Source organism: Gavialis gangeticus, unplaced genomic scaffold, assembly GCF_001723915.1.
Source record: "Gavialis gangeticus isolate Ggan-Ray unplaced genomic scaffold, GavGan_comp1, whole genome shotgun sequence".
NCBI classification, from domain to species: domain Eukaryota; kingdom Metazoa; phylum Chordata; order Crocodylia; family Gavialidae; genus Gavialis; species Gavialis gangeticus.
The window spans coordinates 83,514,985-83,527,687 of record NW_017729022.1 but is presented as its reverse complement, the minus strand read 5'-3'; the positions used below and the strand labels follow the sequence as shown (position 1 = coordinate 83,527,687).

General features: G+C 47.7%; 1 protein-coding gene across 1 annotated transcript in view; it reads right to left on the bottom strand.

Annotated features, from left to right (window-relative positions):
- Window positions 1-12,075, bottom strand: part of B4GALNT3 (beta-1,4-N-acetyl-galactosaminyltransferase 3) — a 44,183-nt gene extending 32,108 nt beyond the window's left edge. The window contains exons 1-2 of the mRNA XM_019515518.1: window positions 11,983-12,075; window positions 10,675-10,752 (exon numbers count right to left, since the gene is read on the bottom strand). Of these exons, the coding sequence (XP_019371063.1) occupies window positions 10,675-10,683 (9 nt within the window). The 5' untranslated portion in view covers window positions 10,684-10,752; window positions 11,983-12,075. The remainder of the gene's footprint in view (window positions 1-10,674; window positions 10,753-11,982) is intronic.
- Between the last annotated feature and the right edge of the window lie 628 nt (window positions 12,076-12,703).

Sequence of the window (12,703 nt, the reverse complement as noted above, 5' to 3'; positions counted from 1 at the left end):
TGAGCACTAAACTCCTCCTGGCAGAGAGGTACGTGAGGTTGGGGACTTGGGTGGTTGCTTGAAAGCAGAAAAGCATTGCTCTGGATAAGGGTGCAGGAAGTTGAGCTTGCCTTGGGAGTGGGAAAGGATATGCAGGAGCTTTTAAGGAGTGGGAAAGGAAGCCTACCTGGAACTAATGAACTAGGTATCATGTGATAGCATGAAGCCTGGCTGGGTCTTAAAAAAAGGTCAGCAAGGAGGGCCCTGGCTGTGACACAGCCACTTAAGGAAACCTTCCTGTTCAGTTGAACTCTTGCTGACCTTGCTTGGGATCCATCCTTTGGATCAGGGACTGGGATGATTTAGTCAGGGAGGATCCTGCCTTGAGCAGGGGGCTGAACTGGCTGACCTCATGATGGCCCTTCCAGCCCTACTTTCCTGTGATCCTAAGAGGAAGAGGAAAACCTCTGGGGCTGTCATGTACATTGTGGAGAGGAATGACTTGATTTTTTTTTTATACTGTGCCCCAGATTTTGTCCCACTAATAAAAATTGTGCCTTGAGGGAAAGGTCGATAACGAACTCTGGTCTGCACATCAGCTCAGAGTCACAACCGTGTGAGCTGTGTGTTCTGGCTGTGCAGAAAGGGTTTCTTAACACATTCTGTCTTGTGCATGTGTACATCTTCTTCAGTTCCTGACTTGGTACTTATCAGCACTTGGCTGTCTCCTGCTGTGAGGAGTGCTTTTGCCATGGGTATTCCACTTGCTGTGTTTGGGTTTGGTGTGTACTCTGTCGCCCATTGTTCCCTGCTTTTTTCCTCTACTGACTTTTCTTAACCAAAGTTCTGCTGATCAGAGACAGAGGGAGAAGAATATGGAAGGTGATTCTGTACGGCAATAGGGAGGAGCAGCACAGCCCATCCATGACAGTGAATTTGCTTGAACTTGGGATGGGCTCATCATCAGGAACATTGTAGAAAGCAGAGAACAGGGATAGAAGTCATTCACTGTCAGATAACCAACATAAAATGTCTTTGTGTGAAGTGACTGGACAATGGTACCACTCTGCACTTGGATACAGATTCACACCCCAGGATCTTCAGATCACTTCCTAAAGGAGGTGAGTATCATTATTTCCATGTCACAGATGTGCCACAGTGACTGACTTAACCATGTTCCTGCAGCAAGTCAGTGGTGGAGTCCAGCCTAGAACTCAGGTCACCTGATGAATCATTCTCCTGTTAATCATTAACCAATTCTGCTTTTTACTCTCATATGGACATCTATGTCCTGCAAAGAGCAAGTACATTACTGTATGAAATGCTTCTTGAAGAAAAACAGCTACAGGCAGCCTTGACTGTTCCTCTGTGGTACTACAGCCACATTATAGTTAATGACAAGGCAGACTGACAGGCTGTTCTCTAGGCCCAAGACCTAAAGGGAGTCAGGACTAAGTTTGCAATCAGGTACCAGAGATAAGACTTGATTAGATAAGACTTAAACCACACCAGTCTTGGTGTAACTCACATTTGAAGGAAGCTGGCAAGAAGCACTAAGAGGCTGAATTCCCAATTACTGTATTTTGACTACTAAACAGATTAGGTAGAGGCATAACTACCAGGCTTGGCACCCTAAGCAGCAGCAGAACAGAGGCTGGGCTGGCAGCAGCTGATGTCCTTGCACTCCAGCGGGGGGGAGGGGGGAGAGAAGGGGGCCTGGTGCTCTGGTTATCCACCCCTTGTTACATCACAGAGATTACATAAAGGGTATGCTGGTTTCATGCTCCACAGCACTTGCTGACTACTACTGGAGTTCTCCCCTCCCACTACTAAACAACTAACTGGGAGCATCATTCATGGTCTGATTGTCACTGAAAAGGTGCAGATATATAACTGAACCATTCCAAAATGTCATCGGTTGGGAACAGGTTCACAATTGTTGCAAGATCCTCCTTGGAAGTACTGGGTGTGGGGCACACCCAAAGACAGACACCACAGCTGAATCCATAGTCTGATAAACTGGGGCAGTCGTGTTGCTAGCAGTGCTCATGCCCCAACCCAGGAGCACCAGCATGTGGGGAGCTGTATAGACGCTGCAAGAGATAGTCTCTACCTTTAAAAAGTTTTACAGGTTTGGTTATTTTAAACAGCCAGAGGCAGAGTGGGGCAGGGAGCAGAGTTGTAAAATTACAGTGAGCAAATTCATCAGCATCTCTGATGAGATCGAGTTGTATTTTCATGTGAAAGGTGGCACGTTGGACTGAGCCCAGTGGCATGGTCTAGTACAGAAAATCCTATGGATCGGTTACACTAGGAGCTCCTTACCATCTAAACAGTGTAAAGGGTATAAATGTCAATTAAAACCTGACTCTGCCCAAAGGCTTTACAAGAGAACCTGAAAGAAGCCTGTGGTAAGAGCTAATGTATGAGGCCTCTCCCTTACTAAGCTCCCACCTCTGAGAAAAAATAAAGGATAAATCATAAGCACAATAGTGCACAGACTCAGCAGAGTCCTGCCTGAGCTGGAGCAGTCTGGGTTTGCCTCACAAATGCAGAGAACAGGTCCCTCTGGAAGGAAAGAGAAGAATGTTATCAACAGACACGTGCTGGCTGCAGCAGCCACTGCTCCCCGATTGAAAACTGAGCTGGGCTTTAATTTTAGGTCCCTGGGAGTCATCAACACAGCAGCTGCTTGGAAACCCTATCACCCTGGTTTTCCCTCTGCTCCTCCATCTCACGTCACAGTTCTCCACAGGAAGCGGCTGAGAAACTATTTTGGCTGCTATTTGGATCTTCTTTGCCACAGGATCATAAAAACCACTACAAGGGTCTTTTCACTGTAGATCGTGATGGTGGGTGAGTGACACTATCATTCCCATGTTACACCTGGCCTGTGAGGTAACCAGAGGTTGACAAGATATGTTCAAAGATGGCTTTCAATACAGGTGATCCAGCTCAAGACAACATGGGCCTGGTTTTCTGAGCTGAGCTCATCAGAGAATCAAGACTTATGTGCAGGAGCCTGAGTGCCCCCACCCTCACAAATAGAAGCACCCCAAAGCAGCGGTCACTCTGAAAAGTTTGGACAAAGTTACCTCCTAGATGTCACATGGTGAGTCAGTGACAGCGCCCAGAAGAGAATTTGGGAGGCCCGACTTCCAGTTCCATGCCAACTCCATTGCTCCAGGCTCCCTTGTCCACTCTACTGCTGGCCTGTTGTCATCCTTTGAATCTTCTCATACTGCCAGTGTCCCAGGCTGTGGGATTATCCCCCAGTCCCTACCCTGCCCTCCCCATACACCAGAAGAGGCACTCTGCTGCTTGCACACTCCCTGAGCAGCCTTTTTTTCTGGGCCATGTTGGAGGACTTCTGGGATTTCTAGTTCAGAGCACTCCTTTTGCAACCTGCATGTCTCCCTCCCACGTTCCTTCTCCTATTTCTCTCCTTTTGGTGATGCTCAGTTCACATGGCCACTCTAAAATGGCTCACCTCTGAAACAAAATGGCTGCTGGCAGCATGGCCAGACTATTTTCATGAGGCACACAAGAAAGTCCAGCAGCTGTCTGCACTACTGCTCAAAGGAGAACATGTGCCAGTTCCAGAAGGGAAAGGTGCTATGTGGACAGTTTATAGCAGACTGTCATCTTAGACTGGTTGCAGAAGCCCCGATGCAAAAGGCTCTGAGCAGAGGAGGAGGAGCTGCAGCAATGCAGACAGCCAGAAGTCATTAAGGTAAAGCTTAACATTGGTGAGTAGGATGGGGAAAACATGAGTTAGGACTGAACCCTCTGTTTGTGCTGATTCAGCAGCATTTGTATCTGCAGGGGTAGGGACAGGAGACTGCAGACTCCCACACTGTCATGTGCTGAATGAGCACTGGTAAGCGTGAACCCCTGTTTCTGTGTTAAGCGTCACAGGTATTCCACTTACGCCAGCAAGGAATTCTAGGTTATCAGCCCCAGCATCCAGCCTGCCTGGGCAAAACAATCTCAGAGAGGCAGGCTCTAATCCACAAAGCACAAACTCCTTCTTTTTGCCTGTAGTCCTGTGTCCCCAGTAGCACCATAACTGGGACACACCACAAAATAAACACTTGAGGCAAGTAGCCTGGGGAGGAAAGGCTAAGAGGAAGGATTCAGTCAAGCACCAGAGTTGACACAAGAAGAACCACTAAAGGGATAGAGGGGAGGGGGCAGGTGGGAGGGAGAATGGGAAGGGAGGGTCACAGCCCTAGAGATGCAACCCTGTGGACTGTAACTGGAGCAGGAAGGGAGGGAAAGCCTCTCCTAATTTAATCTCTGACTGCTTGGCATCTCATGGGCAAATCAGCTGCATGCAATCTGAAAAATGCATAGCACTGGGGAAGATACACTGGGACATAAAGAAGGTCTGAGCCAGGGAAGAATGGAGACATTGTGCTGCCGATTGGAAATTCCTTGAGCTGAGTTTATAAGACTCTTCTGTCTCCTCACAGCAGCCGTGGCCCCTCCTCTTGCCTCTGCCAGCTCCCCTGACTGGACAACATTCAAGAGCTAGCAGCTGGACATCACTGTAGTCCTTCTGGAGCTGGGCACTTGTGGGAATCCATCATGACAAGTTAGTCACAAAGACCCATTCTGTCCCCTGAGCAAGCTGACACCTGATGGTAAACAGAAGAGGAGGAAGGGACCCCCAGCATGGGGATACTGGCTTGACCTTTGCCACACTGGGAAAAGACATTAGCTTATAGGTCAGGGATATATGTATCGAGCATCATGGAGATGCATCCAGGAATAAACCATGATCTGGGGACAGCATGTCCTTAATTTTAAACGCATGTGTAAGTGCTTCCCAAAGTGGGATGCATTGCTGCATTAGGACCCAAATGATCACAGTTGCTAATTTCTGTTTTCACCCAAGCCACCCAACATATATTTCATGTCCTCAAACTAAAGGTAGGACCTCTCTCTGCCTCTCTCCCAGTGGTAAGCTGCCTCTGAGGAAGACGCAGAAAACTGAGTGAGCTGGGAGGGTGAGATCTTAAAAAAAAAGAGGCCAAATTCTGCCTCTATTGACAACTAGAGTAAAACATTTTTTAAAGCCAGTGGGAGCAGCAAGGTCAATACTGAGTACTTCTGAAAATCCCATCTATAATTTCTAAGCAAGACCCCACCTAGGGTAGAGCACGGCAAGTCAGCGAACTAGTGCTCAAGTTCTTGTGCCAAGTTTTTTGCTGCTAGTATTCAGACACTCTCAAGAGTTAATGAAACAAAGTGACTAGCATCTTTCAGATGGGGTCCTCAATGGTCAAGCCCTGGGGAAGAGGTTTAAGGCATGTGGTAGGTTTTTAAAACACTTGAGCTGTCTTTGGTAGCTGTTGTGACTTGTGGTGTTGTTTGGGAAGACCACACTGCAGAAGTACATGGTATGGACAGAGCAGGGGATGGCAATGTTTAGAGATTTTTAATTCCTGTTGTATACTCTTGGGGAAGTCCCCATAAAACTTCCATTGTGCATAAGAAGTACAGTTGCTAAGGGCAATCAGTCTCACAGAGATAAGCACTTCTGTGCTGCACCCAAAAAGCTAAGGCTCTTGAAAACAAAGGGCTTTATACTTGCTGTGCATGAGTGAGTACCATGCTGGGATTAGGTTCAGGTAGCAACCTGTGCAGCAAGGAGTCAAGCTGTCGTTTTCTGAGCTTTCAAGGCTGGTTGCTTGTAAGACCAGCTACACTGCACTGTTATCACTCAGATGGGAGGGGACAAAAAAGCATGAAGCATTAAAACCAGGTCAGATGAGATGCAACTTTCCACAGTAGCCAGAGTTAGAAGACTGCATTACTCACTGACAGACTGTGTATGAGCTCAGCATCAGCAAGGAGAAACAGACTTGATGCCACTTTGATTTCAGGGTGCCTGTCCTTGACTGGTGGAGACTGAACCATATCTACCACTCTTCATAATGCCTCTCTCTGATTACGAGCACAATCTCCTCCTCCCTGGTGTACAGACTGAACCTGTATCTTCCCATCCATGAGTGATCTTGGTACCGTGCCAGTGTAGCAGTGGCCCTCGTGTGTGGGGGGGAGGTTGTGTAAAACTGAGCAAATTTGTGTTTCTGCATTTCACTGAGAGTTTGACTCCTGAAGTCTTTTCTTCTAACAGCTGCCTGCAGATGCTGGCTGGGGCTCCAGAGAGATGGGCCTTGTGGGACCCTGACAGGGTCTGGGACCACTGTTGACATGTTCCATTACTCCTTTCTAGCAACCTTTAAAGAGGTAGCCCTAGCATCTTATTATGAATATCAATGATGAGGAGGAGGAGGAGGAGGAGGCGGCAGCACCAGGGGAGAAGATGCTCTCATTCTGTTTTGACAGACCTCTATCATCTCCCTCCGGAGGGACAGAGTAGGAGGAGGTGAGGTGCAGGAGAGGGAGTAAGGGGGAAGCAGCGGCAGCCCCGCTCCTACACCTCTGCTAACCTCTGGAGGGAACTTCTTCCATTCTCCCTGGCTTGGGTGGGTACCTAAACTGAGAGGCAACTCCCTTTCCTCCTTGGCTCATGCAGTGACAGCTGCCTGTCCAGTCTCAGTCTCCTGTAGGAAAGAGTATGTGGTGACTGACTATACTGACTGTTGCAGAGAGGTTTGGGAATGTAGAAGCGTTTTACAGGTGCAGGGAGGCCAGCAGTAAATGGACAAGATTGAACTCCCCTCTCCCACACAAGAGAAGCGTGTACATTAAACACAAACTTATCCCACAGATGAAGCTGGCACCTGTTTCCTTAGTGCAGAGTCTCCCTCTTAGTGGATTTCCAAAACCAAAAATCCCTCAGCCAACCAACATACATTTCATGTCCTCAAACTGCAGGCGGGACCTCTCTCTCTCTTCTCCCTCCCTCTGCACAGTGCTGCTGTACATTCACCCTGAAACCCTCTTAATTATTCATGTTTGTCAGGCACAGCCACCTTCTGTTCAAATGAAGCCAGCTTTATGACCTGTGGGAGAGGAACTGCCCTGTTCACCACAGGAGCCGGCCTGCAATTAAGTTCTTAGGGAGGTTGTAGGGAGAGTGGATGGGGCACAATGGGATCATAGATCCTGTGTAATTAATTTGTGCTGAGTTACGGAAGCTTCGCTCTTCACTTAATCCACCTGCCTCTACAACTTTCAACAGGTGATTAACAGGAGAGCAAGCTGCTTTCCAGCCTGAAGCAGAGGCCTGAGCTAAATATAACTCTGCTTGACTCCTCAGTAGCTGTGTTATACCACCACAGTGTGAACAGCGTAACACTGGAGTACTTGACTGCTTTTAGGGCTGTACAGTTATAGCTACAACCCTGGGAGCAGGCTGTGCTGGTCCTCTGCATTCAGAGACTGCACCACAACCAGCACCAGAGTGGGAAATGTTTTCTGTACAGATTTGAAGAAGGAACTACTGGGGAGCAGCAGATTCCCCTCGAAGGAGGAAGAGCAGAAGATCTGCTTGACAGCCCTTTGCCACCTCCCTCAAACTGGACATACAAGGCCTAATGCAGTGATTTGCAATTCACTGTTGCACTAGAGTTTATTGCTCCTGGACACAGCATTTACTTGTGCGCCTGGGACTGCAACACATTGAGCTGGGTTGGAGCAGCCCTGGCTGGCAGGGAGCCCTGGGGGTCAGCATGCCAGCATAGGGCTGCTCCAATTCAGCTCAATGTGCTGTGGAGTGGCTGGCTGAGACATAGGTTGGCCATCATAAAGGATACTCCAGTTGTCCTCTGTTGATATGAAACTGGATGCCTTTATGTCCTTCATTTTTCCCTTCAAAGAGAGGACATAAAGACATCCAGTTTTGTATCAATAGAGGACAGAGGACAGAGTAGCATAAAATCAGAATGCCCTCAATGATGGCCACCCTGCTGGGGCATGAGGGACTCTGGTGTGAGGCTTGCCACCAGGCAGCCCCCACACTGAAGCACTCTTGTGCCACAGTCAGCCTTGTCAGTGTCTACCCATATGTTGCTGCACACTAAAGAATGCCACTGCAGGATAGTACTTGTGTTTACAAGTACTAACCCACGGCAGAATTAACTGGTTTCCTGAGTCCTAATAGGGCCACACATGTAGATTCTGAGACTTTACTGCGGAGCTAATTAGATAAATCCGCAGTAAACATCTCCTGTAGATGCGCCCAGCCAGGGTGTAACAGGACCCTGGGGTGCCTTGAGATGCTTTCAAGAGCGCCACAGGGTGCTGAACAGTGTTAGCACTAGGAGGTGTGCAAACATGATTCACAAGATAAACCAAACAGGAATTTGAACTATTCAAAGCATTTAGAACTGTTGTGGTTTTTCTGAGTCCTTTGCAACACAAGCAATGCTTTATTCTTTTTCTGTAGTCAAAAAATGAGTAAAAATTAGGAGCTGACATTTTCTGAGGGGTGCCTCTAGTCTGAGGAGAGCTGCCTCCAGTCTGCAAAGCTGGAGAACCACTGATTTACAGTAAGTAGGAGAACAGTGAGAAACACAACTCCCAGGTCTCCACTAACCACAGAGGGGAACTTGTGACTGTGGGCAGGTGGTCAATTCTTGCCTGTAGGCTAAGTTCAGTTGAAATGAACCCCCCCTCCAGTGGCCATCAGGTGTTTCTCAGACACCTAGACTGTAAGCTTTTGGGGAGAGATCTGCTTTGACATGGTTCTATATAACACTTGGCATGGGGCAGGGGCCTGATTCAGGACTGGGGTTTTTAAAAGCTATAGCAATCAGTAACAAACCCCTGTTTATGCCAGTGGTTCTCAACTTTTTTGTACCAGGACCCATTTGTAAACATCGACGGCCAGGCCCAACCCAGGGGCCCTCACTCCCACCCCACTACCCCCAGGCCCTAGCCCCCCAGTGTGTGGGGTAATAGGGGGGTGTTTGGGGCATGGGGGCCCCAAGTAGCCCCTTGCAGGCTGGAATACTGTGGTTGCCCACATGTTTCTCCTTTAAAGGAGAATCCATTTTTTTAAATTTGTTCGTGACCCTTGCATATATTCTTGCAACCCACTTTTGGGTTGCAACCCAGGGGTTGAGAAACACTGATCTATGCCATTTTTGCTTTTCATTCCAGCTCTGCTGCATAGTAGAGCATTCTATCAGTACCAAGAGCAGCACAAGATGGAGGGTGACACAGAAGATCCTGGTTTAAGGCCTTCCCCAATGACTGGTGGACAGCTGCACAAACCAGGCTGTGGCCCTCTTCTTTTGCTTTGGATGGTGCAATCTGTTTTTCAGTTTCCCACCTGTAAGCAGCACAGCAGGAGATGGGCTTGTGCATTTGCTCTGTGCTTTGCATGACCCATCACTACACTGGGGGATGAGACCACCTTGCATTTTCAACAGCACAGGCTGGTATCATGACTCTACTCTTGGCACACCATCTCTCTAGGGGGCAAAGCACATCCTACAGCCACACTTCTATTCCAGACAATGTGCTGAGCAAGGAACCTCAGACAGATCAAGTTTGCAACAGAACCAGTACCTGACAACTTTCATGACAAGCGCACTTAGCGTTGCTTTGAGGCCTCTGGGGACTGGAGTTGATGGGCAGAGCCCCATGCAGGCCAGGGAGATACCATGTAGAACACAAAATGCCCATTACCATGGGAGAGGAAAGCAGCTAAATATACCATGCAACTCCTGCACATAGCAACAATACTGACTGTCACATCCTCATGGCCCTCAGCCAGCAGTGTCTCATCAAAGAGGCAGTGCTGAGCACACAGCCTGCCACTGGGACAATGCCATGCAGCTGGAGGATGACAACAGACTCAAGCTGTGATCAGGGGCCATAGGACTTGCTGTGGCAGAACAGACTGATGGTCCAGCCAACCTGACTTTCAGTATCAGATAATGGCCATTTTAGATGCTTCAAGGAAAGATTTAACTCTCTAATCATGCCCCAAACCATTCAGTACTGTTGCTGAGGACGGGGGTGAGGAAAACTAATTCCCTTCTGTTCCCAGCTGTGCTCAGTTTATGTCCTGAAGCATTTGGACTAGAGTTTGTTGTCTAGCTAGTGAGACTGCAGATGCCATGCTAATTTGTGTGTGTGTGTCTAATCCCCTTTTGGAACTCAGGAAGCTATTTTCATGAGCCAAACACTCTAGGGCTTGTGCTCTTCATATTGTCTGAGTGCTGCATTGCTACATTATCTGAAGAGTAGTGTGATAAGGAGGCAGGGCAAGAAAGAATAAATAAGGCCTCAAGGAAAGGAAAGGAAATATTTACCCAGGTTCTCAAGGGTCACAGCTTCCTAGCATTGTCACTGAGGTGAAGGAGACCTCCTACACACAAAACACAGGGATTGGATAGCAGACAGATGCCAGAGCACTAGCATAGTGTGAGACACTTACATGCCACAGTTATGTATTTGCTTGCTGGATTCTTTGCACTACACATTCCCAGCTCTGAGTAAGGGTCACCTTCCAAGGAAAGCAGCCTGGCTGCTTTCAAGAGGCAGGGTATGGATTCCTGGTAGCTAGGTCAGAAGCCAAATTGTCAAGAATCTGGTAATTCCTTTCCAGATTATTTCCTTTGTTTGCTTTCAGCAACAGGGAAGGGATTGACACAGAAGACTCCTTGAGCAGCTGCAGAGATCCCAAGTAGATTCCCTTCCCTTCCAGCTTTACTCTGGGGGCCTCTAGCTACAATTCTCTCACTGGAAATTGTGCCAGAGAACACCAACCTCTGGCATCCAAGGAGAAGAGATGTCCACTGCAGGAAAATCTGACCTATTCCTCCCACCTTGTTGCTGCTCTTGGTTCTGAAACAGGCAAAAGAAAGTAAAAATAATATTAGAAGTGATGAATCACATGTACATAAGGATTAGGAGGTCTACACAGGGCTGATGAGAAGCTAGCAAGTGCACAGGGGCTTCTCAAAGAATTCACAAGCTGTCACAAGCATAGTGGAGTGTAAGGTGCTCACCATCTTTGGCACTGGAGACAGTGACATTACTATCCAGTGGGGCTGTGTGAGGCTTCAGACAGAGCTTCAGATCTGGAGAAGGTTCAGATGCTTTGGGGTCAAGTTTTGCTTGTCAGCAGCTTGGGGGGCAGTTCCCCCCAAGCCCCTGCACCAATCTTCTTGAAACGTGGCAGGTTTTGAGGCCTCAGTAAGAGCTACCAGCCCTGCCGTTTTCACCCACCTGTGTTGTAACACATAGACGTGACAGGAGTTTTGCTTTCAAGCATTTGGGGTACAGTTTCCCCCAAACCCCTGCACCGCTATTCCTGAAACGTGGCAGGTTTCATGCTGTCATCAGAGGCTACCATCCCTGCAAGTTTCATCCAAATCAGCAAAAAAACAACAAAGTTATAGATATTTCATTGATTCCCCATTATACCCTATGGCCGGATCTCTGAGGCGGATCTCGGAGCCGCTTTGGCCGGATCGAGGCGGAAACCCAGTCCAGAGCTCCAGATCAGATTGCCACCATCCGAAGCTGCCGGATCTGAAGCCAGATCGGACCGCTGCCGACTTGCACAGGCCTACTATCCAAATGGCCTACATAGATCTAGTCTCTACTCACTTTAGCTTTCTTACCTGGAGCCCCAGAGTTATTTTAATAACTCCCTGCCTCCTCACCAGCTTGGAGCTGTAAAGTATTGCCTTTAGTTTAGTTGCTAGTGTTTTGTTCAGACTTATTTTAAATGTCCCAAGCAATGGACATTCTACCATTTCCCCTGTGAAATCATTCCTCACTGTGTTACATACAGGCCTTTAGCCTGAAAGCTCCCTCTATTACATCCAATCTTGCTTAGTTATGCCTTCTTGTGTCCTTCTTGGCTAGGTAAAGACCTCCGTTATGACAACATATATCCAGAGTGACACCACCAATAACAGTGGAGTTGTTCTGTTTCTATACCAGGGTCACTGAGATTAGAACTTGTTCTGTGCATATAGGAAGTGCTGATGCCTAGATCCAAGACCTGCCAGGCAGGTCCAAAAGAACATTTTCTCAACTGTCTAAAAGACTCCCGAGTTCTCTTACCTGGCGTCCTGGCTTCTTAGGATAATAAAGCTGCAAGTTTGGGTCCACAGCCTTAGCCAGTTCCCTCCAGCTACCATACCCTGCACAAAAGAAGGAAGGAACGTTAAAACCCACTTTAAAGAAGAGATGGTAGTGATGACAGAGTGGTACTCCCTCTCTGGTTGGGACTGTACAGGACTGGATGAAAGCAAACTATTGCCCCCTCCTCCAAACACTTTCAATATGCCAAGTTGGTGATATGGCTACTACTTTGCTCTGAGGTCCCAGAAAAGGAGATGCAAGATCAATGGAAAAATTAATATGTGGGGTCTTGCAAACCCATGTGAGATAGGCAGTATTATCTTCATTTCATAGATAGGGAAACCAAAGCATTGAAGGGTCAGGCAACTTGATGACAATGCTGGGACTAAACTTCCCAGCCTTATTTCTGTGCCATTTTGAAACGTACAAAGGTCTCCAGGAGCTTATTTCCAAGTGAAGCCCTATTTTTGCTAATATGCCCTTTGTGTTGTACAAAGCTTGTGTCCTTCTTCCAGCACCCTGGGAAAAGGTGGGGTTCTGAGAGTTAATCCCAGCTAGTGTTGCAAAACTCAAAGAGTGTACTTCAAAAATAATCACAAATATGATAATTTGAATAATCTCTGCTCCCACTGGGTTAAGTTCTTCATGAAAATCTCACAAAATCCTGTAAATCATGCCATGGCAAGCTGATGTTTTCAGC